General features: G+C 41.6%; 1 protein-coding gene across 1 annotated transcript in view; it reads right to left on the reverse strand.

The window, feature by feature from the left end:
* The window catches only part of CTPS1 (CTP synthase 1), a gene marked incomplete in the record, with an annotated part of 606469 nt that overhangs the window by 539138 nt on the left and 45785 nt on the right, over positions 1 to 21546 (reverse strand). Inside the window, 2 exon segments of the mRNA XM_044060229.1 lie at positions 16789 to 16959; positions 19905 to 20087. Of these exon segments, the coding sequence (XP_043916164.1) occupies positions 16789 to 16959; positions 19905 to 20070 (337 nt within the window).

The raw sequence follows: 21546 nt of genomic DNA on the forward strand, positions 1-21546 counted from the left end.
GATCCGTAGGCAAAGTCATCTCACGGCATACCAGACTCCAAACCGGTCTCAGTAGAGGCCTGTGAATCCAAAGTGGGCATCAGGAGCTGCGAAAGTGCCTCAATGAGTACCGGCAAACTGCCGACTAGCTTAACTGAAGCGTTGTTGGCAGTTTTGGACCTGTGTGGTCTGTCTCTGTCTTTATCCTTACTTTTTTTGGAAGATTGGTAGTCTGATGGCTTAAAGCCATTTCGGAATACGGAGATCGAGAGCGAAAGTATTTAGTGACAATAAGGGCCCGACGACGAATAGTTCAGGCGTTGAACAAAGCACAAAACTGACAGTGCTGGGCCTAAACAAGTAATGCAATAAGAATGGAACTGGTAACCAGAAAAGTACAAAACACCAAAAGATAAACGCTCCGGCACTATTAAGGCTGTCCCATATACACCTCTTCAAATTCTGCTTCACCTTATTCGTATATCGCCAGCATACACCACAAAGAGGCGAAAATTTTTTTAAAAATTAATATTGAACTTTAATATTAAAACAAAAACAACAAGTAAATTAGATTAAGCGCTTTCGTCTTCTTAACGGAGACTTCATCAGAATCAGTTCTACGTTGAAACAATTGCATTTTTATATAGCTCTCAATAATGTTGGAACTAATTAGTTAATTGATTTAGGCAGATAAATCACATTTTTAAAAAGACATTCACTTCCATATCACAATACTCCAAATATATTCAAGGAACACATGTTAGGAAGTACCATTTAAAAAGTACAGTTTTGTACCTACCATAAATCGTCTTCCCTTGCTGCAGTCCTGACTGGGTAGAAATCCCAAAGCAGAGAGAAGGGGAGGCTGGCATTAAAAAGCTGACAAGCTGAACACTGACAACATGCCTAAAAAAACCAGCTGTAAAACAACTTAGAGACTTAGAGTAGGTGATAATGCCTAGATGCCTAGAAAGTGAACACTGAACTCCAAGTAGCTGCTTCCAGAATATCACCCCCTAGACCCCTTAAATGCTGTTGGTAGTAGCCCTAGTGGAATGAGGCCTAATCCCAGCTGGAACCTCTTTGCCATGATGGGAATAACAAAAATACAATGCAAAAGCCAATCCACCTAGAAATAGTTAAGACAAACCTTGTCCAATAACTCAGTAAAGATATGAAGAGCCACACTCAAATTAGGTAAAATCTCTTCCATTTTTCTCGTACACTCTTCTAGTACTAGGCTACTCCTAGCCCTTCCATAATCATTTAAAACTTGTTGAGGAAGCTGAGACAGTCCTTCTGAGAACAGAGATGGAAGAGGAATCAGAGGTAAAGGCCATGGGCTCTTCTTCAAGACTCTTTAGAAGTGGGTACCAGTGTTGCCGAGGCCAATCTGGAGCTATCAAAATCATCTTGGCCTGTCCTGTCTGACCTTTAGTAATGAACTGATTTTCCCACTTTCCAATCCAAGCAATGAAATGATGATGTGCTGTGCAATACCTTGGCAGCTGGTGGTTTAGTGCGAAAAGATCTATGTCTTATGTCTGGAGTTCCCCATGACACTGTCAATTTCTGAAAAGCATGAAGATCAGTTTCCACTGGATCATGATTTCTCTGCTTAATCCATCTGCTAGGGAGTTCTGTGCGCCTGGCAGAAACCTTGCCCCAGAAAGGTCAGTTGCAGGCTTAGCGCAGTCTCTATAAAATCATTGCTTTGCTGCCTGCATAGATAAGAATGTGTTCCCCTTGCTTGTTGATGTACCACATGACAGTTGTGTTGTCTGTCAGAATCAACACCTGCCTGTTTAGGTGACATTCCTGGGCCACCACAAAATCCTTTTTTTGCAAGGTAATATTTGAATGACAGTGTGTCAAATCTTGGCAGTGCTGTGTCCATACATTTTGACAGTCGGACTGATGAGATGTTGATGGGAAATAAGAGTGACAGACTCTTTTGTGTCGTTAGGTTAAAAGGCCATCTGGGCTGCTCAGTTCAGTCTTCACAACACAAGAAAGCATGTCTTGAGGAGGGTACTGAGACTGGACTTTATTCTAGTTCAGAATACCCCTAGGCATCTTAGCACTGCTATGACATATCCAGATGCTGTGCCTGAAATGGAGCCAGCCTGGGTGTGGTGAATACTCTTCTAGCTCATAGATAATATAAAAAAGGGGCAAAGAGCGAGACGATAATGAAAATCTCCAGTTGAAACGCCCCGCAGATACTTGCAACATAGCCTTGATGGTATGAAGGTAAGCTTCCTTGAGATCAAAGTTACCATCCAGTGATTGCCCAGCAGAGAGGTAACAGTTGCTGTAGCGTCAACATCTTGAACTTGGGAATGTCCAGATAGGCATTTTGAAGGAACATTGTGGAAAAAAAAAATTGTACCTGTTGATGATGATATCCCACCCATCATCTGTGTGAGTGATTAAATCCCAATTTTCTTTGAAAAGAGACAATCTTCAGCAGGTGAACTGTGTGAGTCTAGGCCTAAATGAACAGGCCCTGCCCCTACCACGTCTAGATCTACCCCATAAGATATGTCACACCCCTTAGCAGGGCCAATTTCTACTAAACTGGAGGCTGCACCCTGCAAAATCTTTAACAGTCTGCATAGACTTAGCTTTGTCCTCCATTTTCTTTAAAACTGCTTCCACAGGCGGTCCAACTTTATCAGAGGTACAGGATTTTAACCACAGAAGCTTTAACCTTTAGGCCCCTGAAACAGTTTCTTCTGGTTTCTGGGTGGACTCTTAACAAATACTTATGAGCTTGGGCCCCGCTAATGGCCTATGCTGAGGCAAAACAAAATTCCCCTAGCTTTTTTCTGGGTCAGTAATCTTGGCCTTCATTTAAAAAGCTCCCTCATGGAGTGAAGAGTCTCTAAAATGAAAAATCCTCAGGAGGCATCAGAATCAGAATAAGCAGGAAACTCTTGCAAGTCTTCCTATCAAACTCTGTTCCACCCTAGGCCTCTTATCAGTGGCCTACTTCCCTGAGAGGCACATCCTGTAACAGTAGTATCTGCCTGAGACTCCAGGCAAAACCCCAAACACTAACCTAGCACAATCAAGCCTCCTCTTAATTGCTCAGGCCCACAAGGTATACACAATGTATGATAATCCTATATGCATATCTGCTTCACAAGAAATACAGTTATTCACTTTTTCTGACATCGTAATATACTGAGGGCAGAAAAAACCAAAATGTTCTAGGGGGTTAACTCTACTCGGGGGAAACTCGGTTTTCGGGAAAATCTCAGAACGCCAACCTGCACCTGCAGGAAAGGCGAAGAACATCTGCTAAATTGTAAAATACTTATACTGTTGTACTGTAAAATATTGTTGTGCTGTTTTTCCGAAATTAATAGTTTGCATAGATGACTTATCAAATATGAGTATACATAATATATATACTATAATATGTAGGGAATATGAAATATAAAACAGTGTAAGGTTGTATAATGTATTGCATATATTGCAAAATATCCAGAGGCTCAAAAACAACTACAACATAATACAAAGAGATTATATATAAATATATAAATATAATGCAAGTATGAAATATTAAAAAATATTGTAAAATCTCTAAAACTTCCTTATGTAATATATATTCTAAAAATAATAATATAATGTATAAATATATATTACATATTATAAAATATGTATGTATAAATTGATTAAATAAATATATATAAATATGAATATATATATATTAAATATATATGTGTGTAATATTGTAAATGAACTGAGTGTAAAATACGACAAAAATGATTACCTTTAATATAATATTATAATGTACCATTATGTATCATACTATTGAAGAAATGCATTTATATATACTTATAAGTATAAAGAAATATATATAAATATGAATGTTTGTATATTTGATGTATATAAATATTGGGGCTATGAAATAATTAAAATATATGAACTTCCCAATAATAGACATCCTGATATAGGCATTTATCCACATAGGCAGTCATTCATAACATTTTAGTTTTTGGGTCCATTGCTAATATTTTCAATGCAGGGGTGATTGATATGTGGTCATTCAGACCCCAATTACCACAGGCATCCAATCTTAATTGCCAGATCATCTCCCTATATTCAACTTTGGTTTCCCAATCACCCCCCCCCGTTCCATATATTCAACCACTTCAAGCACCCAAAATTTGAAATCTGCTTTTTTGCATTCTATTGCATGCCTATATAAAGCATTGTTCTCACTATGCCTATTTATATCTCTTATGTGCTCATATATTCTATTTCTAAGATGTCTCTCGGTTTTGCCAATATAATATTTTTGGCAAGCTTTACACATTACCAAGTAAATTACCCCTTTTGAACAACAGCTACTATACTTCTTAGCCCTTAAAGTTAAAGATAAATTAGGTATTCTCAATTCTTTTGTTTCTGCAATATATGGACATTGCGCACATCTACCACATTTAAAAGTTCCGTGCTTTTTATTGGTCCCACTTCTTTCAATTTTCTTTCTCTCCAGGATATTTTTAATGTTCTTGTTTCTCCTGAAGCTAAATTTCAAATCACTCTTAAATACGTCTGTTTTAACAGCCATATTTCTAAACATATTCCATATCTCATGAATGCTTTTCCTCAACCACCCAACGTCTTTATAGTATGTAATAGTAAGATATGGTGTGAAATTAGTTTTTGTTGTATTTTGCGTATTTTCTTCATTCACCTCATTTCTATGGTTATTATTATTAATGTTATTGTCATTTGAACCATTATTGGCCACTAAATTATCAACCTTGGTTAATAGTGGTTTATATCTAGTTCGTCTACCCAGTGTTACATATTCTTTTATTGGTGTAATGAGCTCCTTAGGATACCCTCTTTCGATAAACATTGTTTCAACGTGTTCAAGTTCTTTCAAAAAATCCACCTCTTCTGATATCATCCTGGCCATCCTAATCATTTGTCCTTTTACGACATTTTTCTTTAATTGATATGGATGGTCACTATCAAAATGGAGATATGCATTTGAATAATGTTCCTTCCTAAAAATATTAGATTTATAACATTTTTTGTGTTTATCCTTACTCAACTTAATATCAAGGAAGTGTGTTTCATCCATTTCAATCCGATATACAAAACTTGAAAATGAGGTGGTATGATTAATGTATTGTAAAAATTCAATAATACAATCTTTGGTTCCGTTCCATAAAACAAAAATGTCGTCCAGGAACCTGAAATACTTAATATACTGATTGTATATAGAATTAAAAACATTGTCTCTCCCAGTATAACATAATTATGTTAGCATATACTGGGGCACAGGCGGAACCCATTGCCACCCCTTCTTTTTGGTGATAATAATCACCTTCAAAATACACAAAATTATATTTTAACACTAACTCCATACATTCTAAGACAGTCCTATATTGAAGAGCTGTAAGAAAATTCATTTCAATTAAAACTTTTTCGAACCACTCCATTCCAATAGTTTGTGGGATGACTGAAAATAACTCTTTTACATCAATAGTTATAAAGTACATTTCTTCACTGTAAGTACTATCACTTATTTTAGTCAAAAAATCCCACGAGTCCTTAAGTATATGATCATACTTAACATAAAATTCCTTAATCATAGTATCCACATATATGGCCATTGCTTGGGTTTTTGACCCTTGTGATGCCACTATGGGTCTCATGGGGGGTCCACCAGGGATTTATGTGTTTTCGGTATACCAAATATAGCAGGTACCACTGGTTTGGGTACTGTTAGAAACTTATATAAATCTAGATCAATCATACCACAAAACAAGTTGTCCTCTAAAATTAAATCTATCTTCCTGTATAATATATTGATCTTATTTTTGGTAACCAAACAATATTGCTCATCCTTGTCTAAAATATTTCATTTTCTTAATGTAATCCCACTTGTCCATAAGGACTATACCCCCACCCTTGTCGGGCTTCATGACACGTATTTTGTCATTGTTACTCAGTTCATGCAATAAATTCTTTTCATCTTTGGTCAAGTTGTGTTTCACTTTGTCCCTAGTCTTATATCCATCCCTAATTCTGTTAGTTATACATCTTTCAAAGTTTAAAATTTCACTTTGTATGGGTGGATTGTATGTACTACGCCTAGTCAGTGGATTTGCCTTATATTGTCCAGCTTCATCATTATATAAATGTTTAAAATTTAATTTACGTGTAAATAGTTTGTCCAAAATAAAATTCTCAATATTTGGCTTATCCACTGGCACAAAAGTGAAACCTTTAATAAATAATTCAAAAAAACTTTTATTAATATTAATATCTGTGTAGTTAAAAATATTAAAATTATTATATGTGTTTAAAATGCCACTAGCATTGTCGTCAGCCTCTGTGTTGTAAATAGTAGTTTGAATTTGCAATAATTCACAGTCAGGGGTTATTGAAAATTCTGCTCTCCGTATCCCCTCCCCAAACCTACATTGTTCCCAGAGGTGGCCTGTGCATAAGATGCCTGTTGATTCCGGTTTCTCAACCTCTCCGACCTCCTCACCTCTTCTATTTCTAAAGGGACATTTGTTTCAACCACATTACCATTCCCTTCAAAATTTGAATATTGGTCATAGAAAGATTGGTTGCGGCCATCTACCTCACCATGCTCCCAATGTCCTTCCTTAAAGGCCCCTCTTGTATGGAAGCGATTATTCCTACTTTGAAAATAGGATTTAAAATGATTAGTAAACTTCCGATTGGTAGTAAACTTTTCAAAATTATATGCATTACCTCTCATACACAGTAATATCCCTATCTAATTTCTTTAATTTGCGACTAATATTGGTATTTGTAGCTATATCAGCGTCATGCAAAACTCTATAATAAACATTTTTATACTCATCTAAAGAATGCAATAAATCACTATTAAACATAAATCTTGTCTATGTCACTTTTCAAATGCTCCATGACTTCAATATTATACTGCATCATTGCTTTTAAAATAGAAAGTCCACAGTCATTGAGAATGTCACACACATTTTTGAAAAATGTTTTGTCATTGTAACTACTATTGGGGAACTTGTTTATTCTAAGTCCTTTTGGTACGATCTTTTCTTTAATGCACTTCCCGAAGTACCAATTTTCCACAGTCAAGGATTTAAATTTAAGCAATAACTTCTTAAAATTCTTACATTTGTCTTTGTACGTAACTGCATTAGTTTGTTCCCTTGTGTTCAGCTTTTCTTTTTCTTTTCCACTACGCGTAAAGGATTTGTTAAGCCATTGATTAAAATCCAAATCTCTGTAACTTTCCACAATAGTGTGGTCACCTCTAACCTTGTCCCTGCTGGAATTCAAATTATTATAGTTTCCCATATTAGCGTTTCTCCGACTCGCATTCACTTCCTTGGCCCCTCCACCTCGTATCTGTTGGTCGCCGGCTTCCGACGTCACTCTGTTAGCCCTACAGTCCTTCGGGCTACTCTGCGCACAAGGAATCTCGTTGAAGGTTCCTGCTGGTGACGTCTCAGTTTGCGAGTATGCCTGGATGACTCGCAAGAGTTCGTTTAACATACCACTGCTTTCCATCGTAAATATTAGGACTCCTCGTGTCCGGACCAAAAGCACAAAACAACTGGTAACAACTGGCTTAACGAAGCCATTTCGGAATACGGAGATAAAGAGCGAAAGTATTTAGTGACAATAAGGGCCCGACGACGAATAGTTCAGGCGTTGAACAAAGCACAAAACTGACAGTGCTGGGGCTAAACAAGTAATGCAATAAGAATGGAACTCTCGGTATGGTATTTGCTGTCCACGGGCGAGAAGATTGTTAACTTTTTCTGACATTGGTTAGAGCAAGAATAAAAAAGGATCCCCAACAGGGTACTTAGCTTTTGAAGACTTCAGGATGATTCAATTCGGAAACGAAACCTTAGGTAGCATCTGACCGGCATTCATGTGAACTGCTTCTGCTTTGGGCTCCTCGGCAAGAAAGACTGACGTAATAGGGTTGGCTCCCTGTTTTTATACCCTCGATGACCTGATGCCAGTCCTGGAGCGACAGCAACCGATGCAGAAACATTAAGTCTCTGGTATTCGGGCCGAATGAGGGCTACTTGCAAGCAGATTAACCCAAGTGTGATGACTGAAACAGTGAAACACAAAGAACATCCGACTTACCCAGAGATTCTCAGGGTCCTGCGACACAGGCAATGTACATCTTAAAATACTGTTGTCACCAGCCTAGTTAAGGTCAAATTCATGAAGGCAGCTAATGAAAACAATTGGTTATGTACTCACCATAAACGCTAGATGTATGTAGTCCATCCCGCCTCATATTCTTCACTTGTGAGTTCGGAGCCGAATGTCGGCTCCCGACTCGGCCCATCTACTAGCTTGAAAGTCTTTGATTGGCTGGGCTAAGATGGTATCCCACAATACACTGCTCCACATCCCCAGATCTAGTTTGCTGCCAACAGAAAAATCATATCTATCGCCCAAACACACACATACTCATGACAACGAGGTCCAACAAATTGGACAAAGGGACTAGTGACATGAGGTATACCAGGGGATCCTCCAAATCCTCCAGGCAAGGGGGACGGTGGGCAATGAAGAATGTGAGGCGAGATGGACTACATACATCTAGCGTTATGGTGAGTACATAACTAATTGATGTTATGTAGTCCTATCTCTCCTACATTCTTCACTTGTGGGACAGCATCCCTAGCACCTACATCCTGGGTGGCTCAATGGAAAATACTCCCGAGTACTGTGGAGCCAAAAGATGACCTGCCCCTGGATACCGCATCCAATTTGTAATGGGAAACAAACGTATGAGGAGAAGCCCATGTTGGAGCCCCGCACATACATCATCCATGGATAACCTAGCCTGAAAGGCCGTGGAAGTAGAAACTGCTCTGGTAGAGTGTGCTCTGACTGGAAAAGGCAGGCTCTTTCCCCCTGCCTGGTAAATAAAGGAGATGCAACCAGCTATCCACCTAGCAATGGTGACTTTGGAGACCACAAACCCCAAGCGATTTTCCGAGAACGAAACAAAGAGCTGGTCTGACTTCCGCCATTCTGTAGTCCTGTGTAGATAAGTGTAGTTGCCTATGAACATCCAACAGGTGAAACTGGTACTCTGCCTTATTAGAGAAGTTGGGGAAGAAAACCGGCAGCTCAATGGACTGATTAATATTAGATAAGAAAGCCACCTTGGGAAGAAAGGACGGGTTCGGTCTGAGAGAGACTATCTTTATGGAATATCAAATATGGGGGCTTGACTGATGGGGCCTGGAGTTCTGATACTCTTCTGGCCGATGTAATAGCCATCAGAAAGGCAGATTTCCATGTAAGGAATTTTAAATCGCAGGAAGCCGCGGGCTCAAAAGGTGGGAGTGTGAGGGCCTGCAGAACAAAAGTGAGGTCTCAGGGCATAACAGGTTGAGATACAGGGGGGACGAAGGAGAAAAGTACCTTTCATGAAAGCTCTACACAGCCTGTGAGCCATTAAGCTAGGTTCATAAGCCGCATAATTGGAAATAGCCGCTAGCTGAACTTTGATGGTGGCTGAGGCGGACCCTTGGTAGAATAAAGGAGACAAAAATTCCAAAACAGAGTCAATGGGAGCCATGAAGGGGTCAATACCTTTTGACTGGGTCCATATTGAAAACCTTTTCCACTTGCTAGAGAAGATCTTCCTAGTGGACGGCTTATGAGAGGACGAAAGAATATAGACTACATCAGGAGAAAAATCGTGACACCCGACTACTACGGATGGAAGTGGAGTAGCCAGGCGGTCAACCAGAGTGTCTCCAGAGAAGAGTGGCGCTATCCAGACATGTGTCAGTAAATCCGGACGAGGGTCCAGAGTCCAAGGAGCATCCACGATGCAAGGTTGAAGGAAGGGGAACCACACTTGTCGAGGCCAGTGTGGGCACGATCAGAATCCATCTGCTTCCCAAGGATAGCACTTTCTGGATCACACTCGAAATAAGGGGGAACGGAGGGAAAGCATACAGCAGACCCGTGGGCCAATTGTGCGCTAGAGCATCCCTTGGAGATTCCCCCCAGTTGGGGGGGGGGGGGATCAGCGAGAAGTATTCGCTACATTTCACATTGAGAGGGCTGGCAAAATGGTTGCAGCAAGGTTGACCCCATTTGCCGAATATGCTGTCCGCCACCTGGCGGTTCAGGGACCACTCTCATAGGGCATGAGGATCGCCCTGCTTAGTCTGTCTGTGATCACATTGGTTTTCCCCGGGATGTGCGTTGCCACCAAGGTCCGCTGGGAAGTTTGTCGCCCAAGTTCACACTCTGTACCCACTATGCAGGGAGGCCATGAATCTGGTTCCTCCTTGTTTGTTGAGATACACTCTGACAATATGTCAGTAGTGTGGTATCACAATAGTCCCTAAGGGGAGGAAATCTTGAAGCGCCTCCAACGCTAGGAACACTGCCCTCATCTCCAGGACATTTATGTGCAAGTCTATTTCGTGCGCCTGCCACGATAATGCCCCCCCCATCTGGGAGGCGTCCGTGGTCACTGTGGCCACCGGGTTGGGTGAAACAAAGTGTTTCCCTACGGCCACCAACTGAGGTCCTGCTTGCATTTGCCTGTGATTAAGATTGGGTGGGATAGTGGTAGTCTTTGAAAGGACCATTGGGCGAATAGGAGCCAGTGTAGGATCCTCATATGCAACCTCGCTAATGGGACCATCATGACAGTGGATGCCATTGTCCCCAGTAACTGAAGCACTAGTCTTGCCCTCACGCGTGCCAGAGGCATCATCATCAGAACCTGTCGTTGTAACCCTGTGATCCTTTCCATAGGTAGGAACGCTCTCAACCGAATAGTGTCCAACTCTGCTCCTATAAATAAGACACGCTGTGAGGGTAGCAAGGCAGAATTTTTCCAGTTTATTGCGATGCCTAACTGGTGACAAAGATCGATAACAGTATTTCTGTTTTGAAGAAGTAGATGCTTGGTGGGGGCGGATAGGAGCCAGTCGTCCAGGTAAGGAAACACCTGGAATCCTTGACGTCTCAAGTGAGCCGGCACCACTGCCATGCACTTGAACACCCTGGGGGCTGTGGTGAGACCAAAGGGCAGGACTCGAAACTGGAAGTGCCTGGCTCCCAGCCGGAAGTGTAGAGGACATCTGGATGCTCTGTCCATTTTGATGTGGTAATAAGCATCCTTCAGGTCGATGGAGCACATCCATACTTCCTTTCCCAATAACGGGAGAATTGACTGTAGCGTGACCATCCGGAATTTGGACTTGTGTGCATAATGATGGAGTCGGCTGAGATCCAAAATGTGTCTCAGGTCCCCCGTTCTTTTCGGCACCAAAAAGAATCTCGAGCAAGTCCCTAATCCGATCTGGTCTGGGGGAACCTGGTTGGACGACTCCTTTTTCTAGCAGCTGAGAAACCTCACCTGACCCCTTTGACTGGGTGGAACGTCTGGTATCTTTTTGATGGGAGGAGGTGTGGAGTGAAATGGAATGGTGTAACCTCCGGCGATAATCCCTAATACCCATCTGTCCTGGGTGATGTTGACCCAGGCTTCCAGAAACTGGGAGACCTCACCTGACCCCTTTGACTGGGTGGAACGTCTGGTATCTTTTTGATGGGAGGAGGTGTGGAGTGAAATGGAATGGTGTAACCTCCGGCGATAATCCCTAATACCCATCTGTCCTGGGTGATGTTGACCCAGGCTTCCAGAAACTGGGAGATTCGACCCCCGACTGCCTCCGGAGAAGCACAGCCGGGCACACCCTCAGGAATGAGAGTATGGGGAACTGTGGAAGGAATCACGGTCCCCCCGAATTGCGGGGGCCCCCTCTGCCTCTGGGGCGACGTCTCCCTGAATATGACCCCCCTTCCCCTAACTCGGGAGTGGTCTCACCCTGTGCAGTAGGAAAGGACCTTTGCGATTTTTTGAACCACATCTTTCCCCCTCGCTGAGCCTTGGGATAAGGCCTCGACGGGAGGGAAAAACGGACTCCTACAGCAGATAAGGTCTTTCCCTCTTGCTCGCACCTGGTGAGCGTGTCTTTGACTTTGGTCCCGAACAAGGAGGAACCACCGAAGTGAGCATCAGTAAAGGAAGACTTAAAGGCCTCTGCAAAATGACACAGGCGTAGCCAGGCTTGCCTCCTGAGGGCCACCTCTGAACTAGCCGCCCTACTAGCTCCCTCGGCCACTTACAAAATCAGTCGTATGGATGAGTTAACAATGGAGTGGAGGATAGAGAGCTGAGCATTGACCGTTTGAGTCACCGCCTCAGGTACGTTACCCGTCGAGTATCTCCTAACTCCTTAAGGAGATCCCTCTGGAGCCGCATGAAATGAGACAAATAATTCAGCGACCGCAAGGTAAAGGTCGCTGAAGACAGTGTACTCTTCCCATACCGATCCATCGTCCTAGACTCCTTGTTAGGGGGATGGACCGAAGAGGAAGACTCAGCAACTTCCTTCTGTGTGGTAGCAGCCACCACCATAGCATCTACCGGGACTCCAAGACATCCCCCTCGGGCCCAATGGAGGAGACAGTCTCGAACCCTGTGGACGGAGCCGACAGGGTCAGAGCCGATGCTGGCACCGATAAACCCCATTGGGGAATCAGCGGCGGCACAGGAACATCCGGAGCAGGAATGTCCGGAGCAGAACTTACCGGCTCTGACGACAAGGATGCGCTCTGAGGAGGAATAGCAGGTACAACCAACAGAGCTGGCTCCGGAGCAGAGAAAAGTTTGGCCAACACCGGCGACTGTAGGAGCCTCTGCACCACCCTATCTACATTCAAATTGGAAAGCCTGGAGGATTTGGAGGAAATGGATGGAGTAGCAGACCTATCTGGAGAAGCTTGCCTTAAACTTGGCGACCGGCTCCAAATTGGTTCCAAAATTATCGGAGCGGCTGCAGAGTCAATCGATAAGAGTTACTTCCGGCGGCCCCGAAGTCTGTGGAGCCGAGGAAGCAGATTCCACAATAGAAAGTTTAGAAGGTGGCTCCGAAACAATAGATGGAGCCGACGACATCTTCTTGGATTTGGAGGATTTAGACTTAGACTGGGAGCCGAAACTAAATCCTCCTCAAAGGACGGTTTTAGCAGTCCCTTTAGGATCAATTTGTTTTTCCTCTCTTGGAGTACCCAAGGACTAAAGGAGTGGCAGAAACTGCACGACTCCTGAAGGTGGATGGCTCCAAGACAGTAAACAGAGACAGCGTGCCCGTCTGATAGACATTTTATAGGCACACTTAGTACACTTTTTAAAGCCTGAGGGCTTATGCTCTTTTTGTTCCTTAGACATTCTAACAAATAGTAGCAGCTGCTACCAAAAGGGCGGGAAACCGCTAACACAGAAGTAGAAACACGAAACACACAGGCACAGGGGAGAACCTCTAATTAAAACGGTTCTCAACTTAAATTAAGAAAAACTAACCAAGCAAGCACACGAGGAGGACTAGGTCCTCTAACTTAAACGGGCCTTGCCCGAGGGTGTAAGGGATACCACACACACACTCGTACACTACAAAAACAATGCAGCAACATCACTATAGAATAACAGAGTTATTTTAGCCAAGAATTAGTAAAACATTTTCCACAAAAAAAAAAAAAAAAAAAAAAAAAAGACTTTTTCAATACCCAGCCACAGCCAAGTAGAGACCACGTCCGAGCTCTACAAGTGGCAAACAAGATCTGGGGATGTGCAGCAATGTATTGTGGGATACCATCTTAGCCCAGCCAAAGACTTTCGAGCTAGTAGATAGGCCGAGTCGGAGCCGACATTTGGCTACGAACCCACAATTGAAGAATGTAGGCGAGATAGGACTATATAACATGGTGTTTTTCCACCAAACCCTAAAGTATGCTATTTACCTACATAGGTTCATAGGTGTGTACTAAGCTAACAGCCCTGGAACCTTTACACGTCTAGCCCATAGAAGTGCCCTGGCATCATGCCGCCTGATGTTAGTTCCCAGTGCCTATCAAGTACAGCCACTGGAGTGATCCCCGGGATGAACTTTCTATTACCCATCCACTCATCAAGATTTCTCTTGAAGAGGGACAGCGAAGTACTCTGCTTGATATGTATGGGAAGTCTATTCCAGAGCACAGGCAGTCTCTGGGTGAGGAACTTGTCCCTCCAGCATGTTCTGTTGATTGTGGTAATGAGGTTGAGGTCTCTGCAGTGTGTGGTGCGTAGGGACTGAGATTTCTTTACATGTAGGATTTCTAAAAGCTGGGTCAGACATGGCTCTAAGTCAAGCAGAGATCACCTTTAAGTAGGCGATATGAGATGGAGAATAGCTGGAGTCTTCAGAGTCTGTCTGTGTAGGACATATGTTTAATGCCTAGGATCCTCTTCGTGAGGTACTTCTGTGGCCTCTCCAGGTGTCTAGTGAGGAGAGGAGAGGAGAGAGAGAAGAGACACACAGAGAGACTACCTCTGTCTTCCTGGATAAAAAACCCTTGGTAATGAGACACACAGGATTTTCTGACCATAATGGCAATGTGGTGGTCGAAGGAGAGGTTGCTGTCAACCTGAGTCCAAGATATCTTATAACGCCTTCAGTGCTCAGTGGGCTCCCATCAATGTGGTAATTAGTGGGAACGGAGTTATAAATAAAGGGAATGATTACATTTTTTGGCATTAAGCTTAAGGCCATGGTTTCAAAATCAGTCACTGGTCTCGGTGAGGACTTTCTATAGGATGTCTGCACCACTTGGAGTTGATGGCTCCCAGCTTGCAATCATCTGAAACTTGGTCAGCCATAGTCCCTTTGTTGGTCTAGACATTTGAGAAGTAGATGCCGAACAAGAGAGGACCCAGGACCGATCCCTGTGGGACTCCACTCGTGACTGGTTGGCAGTCTGACTGAGTTAGCTACTTTCACAATGTGTGTTCTACCTATGAGCCAATTTGCAACCCGCCTAGTGATATAAGGGTTGATGCCTCGTTTGGTGAGTTTATTAATAATTCCTGAGTGAGGAATGGTATCAAAGGCCTTGGCCGGATTGAAGTAGGCAGTAGCCACTGCCTTACCTTCATCCAGAGCCCTGGTGACCGACTCAAAGTAGTCAACCAGGTTTGAGCAGGCATGATCTCCCTTTCACAAACCCAAACTGCATGGGGTCCAGAGTTTGGAGGTTTCCTATATCTTTGTTAATCAGGTCCATGATGATGCGCTCCATAGCTTTACATATCAAACTTGTCAGGCTAATAGGGATTTAATTCCCAGGGGTCTGTAGTTGCTCCCCCTTTACAGAGAGGGAGGACTGTAGTAGTACGCCATTCGGTAGGAACAAAGCCAGAGGTGAGGCTGTGACTTATAGGGCACAGATGTCGTGCAAGTTCTCTTTGTAGAACACAGCCAGGGATATTATCAGGTCCCATGGAAGCAGTATTCTTGGCCATGGACAAGGCAGCTTTAACCTGTGCTGCAGTAATGCTGGGTGCCTGGCGTTCCTCCGGTACTATGATTGGGCCTTTGTGGGGGGATAAAGCTGGCACTGAATCTGTCAACCAGTATGTTGGCATTATCTGTTGGCTCAGTATAGGAGGTACCATTGTGCAGTAACTCGGAGCAAATCTGGGTATTGTCATGGAGGTTCTTGATATAACTTTAGAAGGCTTTCTGATTGTTTTGCGTCTTGGTTCTGTTGGGTATGGCTAGTTCCATGCATTTATGTACATGTTCATACAGTGCATTGGTGTACGATTCAGCAGTCATGCAGCTATTTTCCATTGGCATGGGTGCCGTGAAGTTAACGGCCTCTGTTTTTAGGAGTCCAAAGTCAGCTTTGGAGAAGTTTTTCAAGGTGGTTACCTTTCCGGGGGGGGGGGGGGCGAGATGTGGACTTCCATGATGATTAGTTTATAAGTTTATAGTCAGATCTGACCTGGGAGGGACTGACTATTGGTGTGTAGAGCAACTTTCACTCAGGTTTGTAATAACCAGGTCAAGGATGTTGCTTCCTCTAGTGGGGTTCAGAATGAGCTCGCCCAGGGCACTGGAATTTATGAATTCCAGGACGAGTTGGGCTAGTGTATTGCTGCTTGAGCAGTTTTCCCAGTTGATGGAAGGGCAGTTAAAGTCTCCTAGTATGAGAGTGTTGGGTTGGACCTTGATAGATTCCCGGGTGCTTAGGAACGTGGATTGAGAGTTAAGGGACATGGTTGGGGACCTATAGCAGGCTATGACCTGGACCACAGTCTTACCCAATGTTAGTCATATCTGAAGTATCTCAGTCTAAAGGTGTGCATATTCTTTACAAATATGGAGACACCACCGCCTCTGGAGCTTCGGTCCATGTTTTGGGGCCGAAAGGTGTGGAATGAGGTCTCCATTAAAACATAAATGTCGATGTTCTCCATTTTGAGGAGTGCTTCAAGCGAGTGCATCTTGAGATTTAGACTTCTAGCGTTGAGTAGCATGACCCTCAAATTGCAGAAAAAAGTGGATATCTGATATAAGATACAAAAAACATGGAGTACAGCTATGGAAACGTTTAGCACCACATCATCAATTTTAAGAAACTCTGAACACAACTCCGCTACATGAACAATTTTATCAATCCTAGCAAAATAAGTATTTTCACAGCCGTGCAAAACTTCCGAGTTTAAGAAGATAGCCGATATTAATGTAAACACTTTACAATGCTTATAAAAGGTATCCTGTCTCTAGAAGGAAACTTATCTCTATGGAGAACTGTGATGAAATGAAGTAAGCTTGTCAAGTTAAATATCACTCAGAAGCAATTTTACTATAGCAAGAACCTCTACAAATGTCAGTTTACAAATGAAAGTATTTCCATATGCCAAACTACCTTGAACTGTCTTCCCGAGGTAGTCTCCCTTCCTCTCCTTATTAATGACATACTGGTATATTTTGCCAGTTGTGAGATTATTGTCTTTGGTCAGTCGAATGTCCAAGAATCTCTCATAGTTCCCCAAATCTAGATCAACCTCTCCACCATCATCCAAAACAAAGACTTCACCTATAAAATTAAATAGAGTGGATTTGAAAACAGTCAACCATATTCAGCATAGCATTCAATTAATCATTTTTTTCTTAATGAAATGCCTCACATGAATATATATATTTAAATGACAATTCACAGGTTTGCTCAACAACAAACACCAAAATTCTGTCAAGGTTAAGCGCTACTGAGCAACTCTGCACACAAAGAGAAAGGAGACAGTTGTGCATCACATCTACAGTGGATATAAAAAGTTTACTCACCCCTGTTAAAATGCCAGGTTTTTGTGATAAAAAAAAAATGAGAGCAAAATAAATCATTTAAATTTTCCACCTTTAATGTGACCTATAATCTGTACAATTGAAAAACAAAACAAACCTCTCGGGGGGGGGGGGGGGGGTATAAAAAAATACAAAATGTACAATACGCTGGTTGCGTAAGTGTGCACACCCTTAAATACCTTGAGCGTGTGCACACCCTTAAACTAATACTTTGAAGCACCTTTTGATTTAATTACAGCATTCAGTCTTCTTGGGTAGGAGTCTATCAGCATGGCACATCTTAACTTGGCAATATTTGCTCACTCTTCCTTGCAAAAGTGCTACAAATCTGTCAGACTGCAAGAGCATCTGTTGTGCACAACCCTCTTCAGATTTTGTATTGGATTTAGGGTCTGGCTGTGCCATGCCAAAGCTTTAATTTTATTCTGGTGAAGCCATTCTTTTGTTGATTTGGATGTATGCTTGGGGTCATTGACGTGTTGAAAGGTTAAATTCCTCTTAATCTTCAGCTTTCTAGCAGACGCCTGAGGGTTTTGGGCCAAAAAAATGACTGGTATTTGGAACGGTTCACAATTCCCTCCACCTTGACCAAAGCCCCAGTTCCAGCTGAAGAAAAGCAACCCCAAAGCATGACACTGCCACCACCATGCTTCAGTGTGGGGATGGTGTTCTTTTGGTGATGCAACTGTTTTTGTGCCATTCCTACCCTTTGGAATTGTGGTCAAAGTTCAACCTTGGTCTGATCAGACCATAACACATTTCCCACATGCTTTTGGGAGACTATGTATTGTTTTGCAAATTTTAGCCGGTTCTGGATATATTTTTGTGTATAAGAAAAGCTTCCGTATTGCAACCCTAACCCGTAGTCCAGACATAGGGAGAATACGGGAGATTGTTATCACATGTAGTACACAACCAGTACTTGCCAGAAATTCCTGCAGCTCCTTCCCTGTTGCTGTAGGTCTCTTGGCAGCCTCCCTGGTCAGTTTTTGTCTTGTCACCAATTTTGGAGGGACGTCCAGTTCTTTGCAACATCACTGTTGCCCCATATTTTCTCCACTTTTTGATGACTATCTTCACTATGTTCCATGGTATATCCAATGCTGTTGAAATGTTTTTGTACTCTTCTCCTGACAGATGTCTTTCAACAATAAGATCCCTCTGACGCTTTGTAAGCTCTCTGCAAACCACGGCTTTTGCTGTAGCAGGCAACTGAGTAAATGTCAGGAAAACCCTACTAGGACAGCTGAACTTTATTTGGGCTTAATCACAGTCTCTTTAATTGATGGCAGGTGTGTACCCAAGAAGACTGAATGCTGATAATTAAATCAAAAGGCATTTCAAAGTGTTTGTTTAAGGGTGTGCACATTTACGCAACCAGCATATTGTACGTTTATTTTTTTCCCCAAACAGATTTGTTTTTCAATTGAAATATACAGGTTATAGGTCACATTACAGGTGGAAAAAGTTTTGAAATGATTTATTGTGGTCTCTTTTTATATCACAAAAATCTGGCATTTTAACAGGGGTGTGTAAACTTATATCCACTGTACAACTCAGGTTCAAGCTGCATCTCAGCTTTCAGAGAGAAGGGACAGAACATCAAATGGCCTACTCAGTGCTGGGATGGAGGGACTTCCACAATTTGCGCATCCCAGATACACAACAAGATGGGCAGAAATCAGCACACGTAGGTTTAACAGCTGTGCCAATGCCCAGAAGAGTAACATGCACATGCAATCACAAAGTTACACTGCAGACCTGTTCTTGGGAGACATTAATACAGAACCAGGAAAACAAGTGACAACTTCACTATGGCAACTCAGCTTCCCAATACCCATTTTGCACAAGGAGAACAAGAAACAAACCAGTACATAAAAGAAGAAAAAGCAAAGTTGAGGGAAAGTGCTGGTATTGGGCAACAACAAAGGAGTTGAGTGTTATGAGCAGTACAAAATCAGCATTCTTTTACTCATTAAACTTAAGGGTCCTGAATTACAACTCAGGAATTTACATACAAAGCACAGCATTTCCAGAATACCAAAGTGTTTTTTTCCCTAGGATAGTTCAAACAAAAAAAAAAAAAAAAAAAAGCAGCTCCAGCAAAATGAACATTATCTGAACCAATAAGACTAGTAATTCCAGGGCAAAAGATGTTAAACCCTACAAATACAAAAGGTTATATGATAAAGCTGCAACAGAAATACTGTGGCTATCATACACCATTACTAGTTATATGATGCTATACGGTACTGCACGTTTACCTCACTGCTGAGCAATATAACATTTTACAGACATGATCCTTGCATTTGATTTTACTTATGCTTTCAGACTGCAGAGTTTATGGAATTAGAGAATTCCTTTTAATAACATGCACAGACTCAAATGCAGGTACTCGCCATTCAATTTTAAAGCTATTTGAGATTTTCTATAGATGAATCTAAAAAAGTCTGCAATAGGACAGCAGCTCTTGGTATTTTCTGGTAGAGTTAAGATAGATACTAGAGAATACACAAAGCAGAGACTACTTCTACTACATCAAAAAACACACACCACACCTCTAAAATGGTCAACTGATCTAAGAACCCACACAGTTTGGAAAGTCATGTGTTAACAGTAAAGCGATTTTTTTTAAAATAAAATTCCACCAAATTGCAAGACAGCAAATACAAAACAACTTACCATGTTCATATGGAGAGAAGGTTCCAGCATCTATGTTAATATAGGGGTCAATTTTAATGGATGTGACATGCAAACCACATGATTTTAAAATGGTACCGACACTGCTAGCAATAATCCCTTTTCCAATCCCCGAGATCACACCACCGGTTACCAAAATGTACTTCATTTAAGCTTCTTTGTGCTCTAGGGGAAAAAAAAAAAAGAATGCAATCACAAGAATCTCACAATAATCTTCATGCTAGAGGGTTACATTATAAATTAAAAACAGTTCATTTCTGCAGTAATTTTAAAAGGATATTAGTTTGTTTAGATAACCGGTTAGTTAAAAAAATACTGCACCAATTAATTTTTATGGAAATATTTGTGCGACAATACACCATTTCTATTTCCCTTCTTCTGATGCTGTAAAAACATAGCTAAGCGAGACAGACAAACACAGCACCTGTTAATATGCGATGGTAAGAGGTACAACCACACTATCTGTACCACTACCCGACTAGTATGAGCAAATGAATGACCTGAAGAGCATACAGCAAATGCTTACTGTTAAGACTGAGAACACCTGCCATACCCAAATGCACTTTACAATGAACAGATACAAAGCAGAGGTAATCACCGATCTCCCAAGATTTCATCCATCATGCTACCTCACCGAATATAAATGAAAACTTTGCCAAAATAATTGTGTGCAAATACAGGTTTATACCTTTCTAGTGTCATACACTACCTGTGTTTACTGTAACATATTGCCACTAGCTAGACCAATCACAGCACGAGAAAAAGTACTGCCTACTTTTAAAAACAAGCCAACCATAACAACTGTTGGTAGGCAAGGCTTAAAGTCTGAACAGTAAATACTTCACCAATTCTGCATTAATTCACCAGTTCTGTATGCATTCCCTTATACCAATAAATACACCAGCCACAACTTGAAATTGAAAAATGAAATTTACTTGCATTATAATTCAGCAACACACAAAATTTAACCAATGACATGCCAATTAATAAGACAAGTAAGAAAGGGCAAGGTTGTAAGCAAAATGAAATTAAGACCGTTAATCTACACTCTCCTGAAATAAACTGTCACTTAAATCACTCATGGTCACTGGTTATTCATATTTTCATTTAAATCGCTCATGGTCACTGGTTATTCATATTTTCATTTTTGCATTAATTTTTATTTATACTTTTCTGTTCGGGCTACATGCAAGAGGCATGGTATAAAACATCCTTATGGGAAAACACTTTACTGCTGTCGATCAGTAGTACACTAGATTGAATATATTGCTACTTGTCTGCTAGTAATTATGAAACTATGCAACATTTCCAAATGTACACTAAATAAAAAACTGACAAATTATTGCACAGCATCAAGTAAAAACTTGATATTTGCACTGCAAGCTCTCAACAGATTTTATTCAATTCTTGCTTTTTTTTCCTCTCAACAAGGCACATCTTTATTAAACCATCATTTACTACATAGGCAATCATACATTTATATAAATGAAAACAAACCAGACCATCCTAGTTGCAAGAATTTTACATCACAAACCAAACTGACACTCCCAGTTGCAAACATTAAACATCACTTACAATCTACTCAATCATTACATACCTCATTTAACTCTTGCCGCCTTTTAAA

The sequence above is a fragment of the Protopterus annectens genome, chromosome 1.part2 (genome assembly GCF_019279795.1).
Source record: "Protopterus annectens isolate FY-2018-M chromosome 1.part2, PAN1.0, whole genome shotgun sequence".
Taxonomy (NCBI): Eukaryota; Metazoa; Chordata; order Ceratodontiformes; family Protopteridae; genus Protopterus; species Protopterus annectens.